Genomic DNA, 9,216 nt, shown 5'->3' with positions numbered 1-9,216 from the left:
CCATTCGATCTGATAAGTTTCGCATCCAACAGCATTTATGGCAGATATAATCTGCAGTAACCCTTAAACTCTCTTTAAACTCCCACATCTGACAAGAAGTACATATCACTGCAAAGGCCATTTTTGCTCCTTCACAGTCTACAGACCCAGAAAATAACACCATCCTATTCCTCCACAAACACTGCCCCAGCTTAAATTAATAGTTATGGCTTATATTTTAAGTTTAATCAAGAGACTTATCTCCAAAAACATATAATCAAGAAAGAATCCACTATAGTCACTACTGCAGCCTTTCTCTTGGACAGACTTAAAACAGCTTCTTTAACAATTTTAACTTGATTGCTTGCAATTATGTTGTTTTGTCATTTTTTTTATCGAACCTGTTGGAAAGATGTTAAATTGCGACCATAAAATAGTGCAGTAATTGCTAAATATTGTGGTGTCCTAGATCTTTTCCAAATGTGAACAATGTTTTTAACATTTTGGATGTTAACTCAACTTAATTTGAATTTTCCTTCAGTGACCTCTGTAATAATGCAAAAGAATGGTGCTGGTTTGCACACAGCTAGTTCCTGTTACTGGGATAATAATGCTGATGGTGAGTATTATCTGAGTAAATCTAGTTAAATAGAATCTGCTGTTTACCTAGTATACATTTTTGGAACATAATGATTTTGTTATAGTGCTTTGAAATGTTTCAACAGAACATGCTGTGTAAATGAAATTACTGAGTATTTCCACCTTCTATTCCTTTTCGCATCCAACATTGATTTGTCACAAAGTGAGCGAGTTGAACTGTATTTGAAATTCAGCATCTAGTTCATAGAAATAGAAGGGGAAAACAATTTGGCCCTCAAGCCTGCTCCACCATTCAAGAAAATTTGGCCAGTGCCTGTTTGGAATGGGAGACCCTTTATTATAAAACAATGCTAATGGTTGTTTATCCCATGAAGGCAGCTTCCTCTCAGCACCAACCTTGAATCAAGTCCCCTCAGAATCTTCTGTGTTTGAATCATATCACAAATTATTCTTCTAAACTACAGTTATTATTGACCCGACCTCAACTTTTCCACATAAAACCTTTGTCCCATAAACAGCATTCCGCTAAGCTGTGCATCTCAGTGGTCTTGTGGATGGTGATTGGCATGCTAGAATCATAGAATCCTGACAGTGTGGAAGCAGGAGATTAGGCCCATTGTGCCTACACCAACCCTCTGCAAAGCATCCCAGCTGGACCTCATTCCCTCCTATCCTATCCCCTGTAACATTGCATTTCCATTTAACCTATACATCCCTGGCCAATATGGGCAATTTAGCATTACCAATCCACCTAACCCTCACATCTTTGGATTGTGGGAGGAAACCCATGCAGACATGGAGAGACTCTGCAATTAACCTTTGAGCCACCATGGCTCAATTTCAAATGCAGAAATTACTGCTATACACAGACCCTTGGATGTCTGCACAGCAGAAAAAATAATTGGGGGGAACATGACCCAGGAATTAACCTAATGAATCTTCTCTAAAATGCAGTTAGAGAACAAATAAAGAGAACAAAACTGTATTCCATGCTTTCGGTGTGGTCTCACTAATAGCAGTCGAGAATGTGGTGCTGGAAAAGCACAGCAGGTCAGGTTGAAGGGCTTTTGCCTGAAACATCGATTCTGATGCTCCTTGGATGCTGCCTGATCTGCTGTGCTTTTCCAGCACCACACTCTTGACTCTGATTTCCAGCATCTGCAACCCTCACTTTCTCCTCACTAATAGCATTGCAAGACTACATTACTTTTATATTCATTGATTGGATTTTTAAAATAAGTAACAAAGAGGATTGATGAGGGCAGAGAGGTAGACGTGATCTATATGGACTTCAGTAAGGCGTTCGACAAGGTTCCCCATGGGAAACTGGTTAACAAGGTTAGATCTCATGGAATATAGGGAAAACTAACCATTTGGAGACAGAACTGGCTCAAAGGTAGAAGACAAGGTGCTGGTGGAGGGTTGTTTTTCAGACTGGAGGCCTGTGACCAGTGGAGTGCCCCAAGGCTCGGTGCTGGGTCCACTAATTTTCATCATTTATATAAATGATTTGAATGTGAGCGTAAGAGGTATAGTTAGTAAGTTTGCAAATGACACTAAAATTGGAGGTGTAATGGACAGCGAAGAAGGTTACCTCAGATTACAAAAGGATCTTGATCAGATGGGCCAATAAGCTGAGATGTGGCAGATAGAGTTTGATTTAGATAAATTTGAGGTGCTGCATTTTGGGAAGGCGAATCTTAGCAAGACTTATATACTTAATAGTAAGGTCCTAGGGTGTGTTGCTGAACAAAGAGACCTAGGAGTGCAGGTTCATAGCTCCTTGAAAGTAGAGTCGCAGGCAGATAGGATAGTGAAGAAGGCGTTTGGTATGCTTTCCTTTATTAGTCAGAGTATTGAGTACAGGGGTTGGGAGGTTATGTTGCAGTTATACAGGATATTGGTTAGGCCACTGTTGGAATATTGCATGCAATTCTAGTCTCCCTCCTATCGGAAAGATGTTGTGAAACTTGAAAGGGTTCAGAAAAGATTTGCAAGGACATTGCCAGGATTGAAGGGTTTGAGGTATAGGGAGAGGTTGAATAGGCTGAAGCTGTTTTCCCTGGAGCGTCACAGGCTGAGGGGTGACCTTATAGAGATTTACAAAATCATGAGGGGCATAGATAGGATAAATAGACAAAGTCTCTTCCCTCGGGTGGGGGAGTCCAGAACTAGAGGGCATAGGTTTCGGGTGTGAGGGGAAAGATATAAAAGAGACCTAAGGGGCAACGTTTTCTCACAGAGGGTGGTACGTCTATGGAATGAGCTGCCAGAGGAAGTGGTGGAGGCTGGTACAATTGCAACATTTAAGAGGCATTTGGATGGGTATATGAATACGAAGTGTTTGGAGGGATATGGGCCAGGTGCTGGCAGGTGCGACTAGTTTGGGTGGGGATATCTGGTCAACATGGATGGGTTGGACTGAAGGGTCTGTTTCAGTGCTGTACATGTCTGTGACTCAATGACTCTCCTTTCCCATAAAGGGCAAAATATAATTTGCATTCCTAATTATTCACTGTTACCACATTTTTGTTTATTCAAACGCAAGAACATCCTTCGTCTTGCGGCATTATGTAGTCTCTCTCCACTGAATTAATATTTTGTTTTTCTGTTCTTTCAGAAGTGGGCAATCTCATTTTCTCAAATACTCCATCTGCCTAGTATTTACCCATTCACTTAACCTAACTATATTCTTTTACAGGTTCTGTGTCCTGCACATAACTTGTTTCTCCATTTTTCTTTGTTCAATCAATAAATTTGTCTTCCATCCACTCTGTTCTATTATCCAAACATCTCCTAGAGACTTTATTACTTTATTTTATCTCTTGGAAAATCCAAACTTCTTTCCTTCTCCCTCTGCCCTGAAATCCCATGTTTACCTAAATAGTTCTTGTGCCGATCAGAATGCTGTTTTTTGATCTTCCTTCTCCAAATACTTTCACTTGTTTATAGGAGACACTAGTTCATACTTATAAGGATTTATAATTAAAATAACAGCTACAGCAATGGATGAGGGAAAATAAACTGGCTATTTTCAGGCTTGTGATGCTTTTTAATATGGAGCAGAAACATAGCTCTTTCAATTCCAAAGGTCTGATTTACTTTACCAAGATATTCACGATTCCCAAGCTATTCTGCTACCAGGGAATCAATCAGATAATTGTTGGCAGACAGGAGTCCTTTGTTATCAATGATGAAGGGCTTTTGACTGAAACATCGATTTTCCTGCTCCTCGGATGCTGCCTAACCTGCTGTGCTTTTCCAGCACCACTTTACTCTTGACTCTAATCTCCAGCATCTGCAGTACCCACCTCCGCCCTTTATTATCAGTAACTGGTCACTTGCCCATATATCAATCAGTGACTTACTGAACAAATCCAGTCCTTTAGTTCCAATTCGTCTGTAACTAAAACATGCAGACCTCCTACCCCACCTGCAGCTATGTAAGCAACATTTAAATGAGTGTCGGGTAACTTGATTTTCTTCAACAACCTTTGTATTTTGAAATCAGTCTTTTCCCATTTCAGTCCACACAATCAAAAACACAGAAAAAATTAAAAGATAGCATTTTTACACTGGTGCAACCGCATCTGTTGTCATTTTATTCCCTTTCATTTCTATTTGGCCCATTAATTCATGAGTCTTGTTATGAATATTGCACACATTTAGATAAAGAATTTTGTCTTGTGTTTATTTTCAGTATAGCATCTAACTCCTCATAGTCCATTCATAAAATTTGTTTCTTAGTTCTGCCTATGCCCTTGAAACCTATTGTGTACTGTTGCCTCTAAGCTGCGCAGCCACTCTGAGCATCCATGCCAAAGCCATTCTGGTTTCAAAAGTTACTACCACACATGCATCTTAGATGTCTTCGCAGGGGAAAAATAGTTCAGAGAGATCATACCCACGTAGATCTTGAATTTTTTGCCTCTCCTGTGCAAGTTCCTCTCCATTCCTGACAATGCTTTACAAATATGTTCAAATCCCTGTATGCCACAGTGAAATGTGTATTTGATAAAATCTAGAATTAAAAAAGCTATTCTAATTGTCGATTGTTGACACATTTGGTTCACTAATCTACTCTAGGGAAGGAAATCCTATGTTCTTACCTGTTTTGGCATTCATGTGCCTTCAGATCCACAGAAACGTGGCTGACCTTCAACTGCCCTCAGAAATGGCCTGAAGAGCCAATCACTTAAAGGGCAACAAATGCTGGCATTGCCAGCAATCCCCACGCAATGAATAAAAATAGCTGGATTCTCTGTTTATTATGTATCTGTGAGCATCAGTACACACATGCATCTGTTTTGTATGAAAACTATGAAATAGCTTTGGTATATCTAATGTATGATTATATGTTATGCTGTTTATTGATCCTTAACGTATTTAATAATTAAAATATGAAATGTAGTTGCAGTAGGTTGGAAGAGTTCACTACTCAAGGTGCTTATAGGATGAGAGTCTGACTTAATGCCAGTTGCTTGACTGTAGAATTGCAATGAATATGGAGTAAGAGCAAATCTAGGATTACCTTGTGGTTAGATCATTGCACGTGCAAGTGCTAAATCAAGACAGGCTCCTTTCTGCAATTGCTGCATGGTGTATTTAGAGAAAAACAAAAATTCTTGTCAAATTTGTAGTGTATTGACTAGTTCTACTTTAAATTGCTTCTACTTGTATGATCCTTGCAATAAAAGAATTTTCACCTCCTCTCTTACTTGTTTTCAGGAAGCTGCACTGTGAGATGGGAGAATAAGACGATGTTTTGTATAGTCAGCGTCTTTGGGCTAGGCATCTAAAACCTAGAATGCTACCAGACCTCTTCCTCAAACTTGTATATGTGAAACACTACTATGGTACAACATCCTCAGCAAACTGAACTACAGTTAGTATATGTTCCTTTACTGTACAGTGCAGTATCTCAGTTCAATGTTTTGTTTTGGTGCAGTTTGATGTGGCATTGGTTTAAACTATACTGCTAAAAAAATAAATACAATGTACAACATTGTTTTATTGTTGGAAGTTTTTAAATAAATGCGAAATGTCCAATTTATACTTGTTTTTCATTATTCAAGGTTTGATATACTTGGACTAGAATCACTGAAAGAAAATGATTCTAAATTTGCATCAGTCCAGTTTCCAGCACTTGGCCCATGGGTTATTACACTTCAAGTGCTCATCCAAGTACTTTTTTAAGGTTATGAGGATTCCCACCTCAATCACCCTCCCAAACAATTCATTCCAGATTTTCACCACCCTCTGAATGAAATTTTCTCAAATCCCCTCTAAACATCCTTTCACCTTTAAAATTGACTCTTCAACTAAGGAGAGAAGCTTCCTATTCACCCTGTCCATGCCTCTTGTAATCTTATACATCTCATCAGGCCGCTGTCAGCTTTCTCTGTTCCATAGAAAACAGAGTCGAAGATTGTGGTGCTGGAAAAGCACAGCCAGTCAGGCAGCATCCGAGGAGCAGGAGAGTTGGGCACAAGCCCTTCACCAGGAATGAAGCTTCTGGGCCAAAGGGACTGAGAGATAATAAATGGGAGGAGGCGGGGCTGGTGGCGGGCAGCTGGAAATAAGATAGGTAAGTGAAGATGGGGGTGAAAGTGATAGATCAGAGAGGAGTATGGAGCAGATAGATGGGAAGGGAGATGGATAGTTAGGACTATTCAAGAGGATGGTGCCGAGTTGGAAAGTTGGGACTGGGATAAGGTTGGGGGAGGGGAATTGGGAACCTGGTGAAATCTACATTGATCCCATGTGGTTTAAGGTCCCAAGGCGGAAGATGAAGCGTTCTTTCTCCAGGTGTCGGGTGGTTAGGATTTGGTGATGGAAGATGTCCAGGACCTCTTGTCCTTGGCGGAGTGGGACGAAGAGTTAAAGTGTTTAGCCACAGGGCAGTAGGGCTGCTTAGTGCGGGTGTCCCAGAGATTTTCTCTGAAACGATTGGCGTCCTGTCTCTCCAATGTAGAGGAGACCACATCAGGTGCAATGGATGCAGTAGATGACGTGTGTGGAAGAATAGATAAATTTCTGACAGATGCTTTGGATCAAAGAGGCTGAAAAGCTTTGGGGCTTTTTCCCAGCTGCCTTCCCCCCCAGCCCCACCCCCTCCCATTTATCTCGCAGCCTCCTTGGCCCACAAGTCTCATTCTTGATGAAGGACTTATGCCCGAAACGTTGACTCTCCTGCTCCTCTGATACTGCCTGACTGGCTGTGCTTTTCCAGCACCACACTCTTCGACTCTGATCTCCAGCATCTTCAGTCCTCACTTTCTCTGTAGAAAACAACCTGAGCTTTTCCACTCCCTCTTCATTGCTAAAAATTGCTCCATCCCTGATTACAGATTAGTAAGCTTGCAAATTGATTAGTGCATTTGCAGATGACACAAAAATTGGTGGAATTGTGGATAGTGAGGAAGGTTATCAAAGGATACTCCACACCTACACCGTAGAGTCAAAGAGTCATTGGGATGTACAGCATGGAAACAGACTCTTCGGTCCAACCCGTCCATGCTGACCAGATATCCTAACCCAATCTAGTCCCACCTTCTAGCACCCAGCCCATATCCCTCCTAACCCTTCCCATTCATACACCCATCCAAATGTCTTTTAAATATTGCAATTGTACTAATCTCTACCACTTCCTCTGGCAGCTCATTTCACCACCCTCTGTGTGAAAAATTGCCCTTCAGGTCTCTTTTATATCTTTCCCCTCTCAACCTAAACCTATGCCCTCTAGTTCTGGACTCCCCCACCTCAGGGAGAAGACTTTGTCTATTTATTCTATCCATGCCCCTCAGGATTTTATAAAACTCTATAACGTTATCCCTCAGCCTCCAATGCACCATGGAAAACAGCTCCAGCTTGTTCAGCCTCTCCCTTTTGCTCAAATTCTCCAACCCTGGTAACATTCTTGCAAATCTTTTCTGAACTCTTTCAATTTTCACAACGTCTTTCCAATAGGAAGGAGACCAGAATTGCAAGCAATATTCCAACAGTGGCCTAACCAATGTCTTGTACAGCCACAACATGACCTCCCAACTCCTGTACTCAATACTCTGACTAATAAAGGAAAGCATACCAAACACCTTCTTCATTATCCTATCTACCTGCACTCCAAGGTCTCTTTGTTCGGCAACACTCCCCAGGACCTTACCATTAAGTGTATAAGTCTTGCTAAGATTCGCCTTCCCAAAATGCAGCACCTCACATTTATCTAAATTAAACTCTATCTGCCACATCTCAGCCCATTGGCCCATCTGATCAAGATCCATTTGTAATCTGAAGTAACTTTCTTCTCTGTCCACTGCACCTCCAATATTGGTCCAAAATCTGCAAAATTGTACCTCTTATGCTCACATCCAACTCAGTTATATAAATGACGAAAAGAAGTGACACAGCACCGATCCTTGTGGCACTCCATTGGTCAGGCCTCCAGTCTGAAAAACAACCCTCCACCACCACCTTCTGTCTTCTACCTTTGAGCCAGTTCTGTATCTTGGACCCTCCCTGCTGTACGACAAAACCAATCATAGTGGTACTGTTCGTGCTGTTGATGTCGCTTTTCCCTGAGCTTGACAACAATGGAAAAATCAGGCCGATTTTTAAAAAAACTTGATAAAGGGTATAAGAATGGCAAAGAGTCATACAGCATGGAAACAGACCATTCGGTCCAACCAGTCCATGCCAAACATAATTCCAAACTAAACTAGTCCCACCTCCTGCTCCTGACCCATATTCCTCCAAACCTTTCCTGTTCATGAACTTATCCAAACTTCTTTTAAACCCACATCCACCACTTCCTCAGGAAGTTCATTCCATATGAGAACCACCCTCTGTGTAAAAAAAAATCCCTCACGTCTTTCTTAAATCTCTCTCCTCAGACCTTAAAAATGTGCCCCCTAGTCTTGAAATCCCCATCCTAGAGAAAAGACAATGACCATTAACTCTATCTATACTCTTCATTATTTTGTGAACTTCCATAAGGTTGCCTTCTCAACCTCCTAAGCTCCAGTGGAAAAATGTCCCAGCCTTCCTTTACAACTTAAACCTTCCATACCTGGCAACATCCTGGTAAAGATCTTCTGAACCCTCTCCAGCTTAATAATATCCTTCCTATAACTGGGCAATCAGAACTGGACGAAGTATTCCAGAAAAACCCTCACCAATATCCTGTACAACTTCAACGTGACTTCTCAATTCCTACATTCAAAGGATTGAGCAATGAAGGCAAGCATGCCAAATGCCTTTTAACCACTCTGTCTATGTGTGACACAAACTTCAAAGAAAAATGTACCTGCATCCTTAGGTTCTATAATATTATCTAAGGTCCTACTATTAATTGTATAAACCCTACCCTTGTTTGTTGTACCAAAATGCAATACCTGACATTTATCCAGATTGCATTTGTTTAGCCCATTGACCCTTATGATCAAGATCCTTAGTTATCTTAGAAAAACTTCTTCACTGTCTACTATTCCTCCAATTTTAGATTAGATTAGATTACTTACAGTGTGGAAACAGGCCCTTCGGCCCAACAAGTCCACACCGACCCGCCGAAGCATAACCCATCCATTCCCGTACATTTACCCCTTTACCTAACACTACAGGCAATTTAGCATGGCCAATTCA

The 9,216-nt window shown here is 41.0% G+C and overlaps 1 protein-coding gene across 1 annotated transcript in view; it reads left to right on the top strand.

Annotated features, from left to right (window-relative positions):
* Window positions 1-5,632, top strand: part of LOC122552928 (dynein light chain Tctex-type 1-like) — an 88,243-nt gene extending 82,611 nt beyond the window's left edge. The window contains exons 4-5 of the mRNA XM_043696177.1: window positions 521-598; window positions 5,308-5,632. Coding sequence (XP_043552112.1) covers window positions 521-598; window positions 5,308-5,378 — 149 coding nt within the window. The 3' untranslated portion in view covers window positions 5,379-5,632. The remainder of the gene's footprint in view (window positions 1-520; window positions 599-5,307) is intronic.
* Window positions 5,633-9,216: the final 3,584 nt, after the last annotated feature.

This window comes from Chiloscyllium plagiosum, chromosome 9 (genome assembly GCF_004010195.1).
Source record: "Chiloscyllium plagiosum isolate BGI_BamShark_2017 chromosome 9, ASM401019v2, whole genome shotgun sequence".
Lineage (NCBI taxonomy): Eukaryota > Metazoa > Chordata > Chondrichthyes > Orectolobiformes > Hemiscylliidae > Chiloscyllium > Chiloscyllium plagiosum.
Note: the sequence above shows the minus strand (reverse complement) of the source record. Positions and strands in the feature narration are given on the sequence as shown.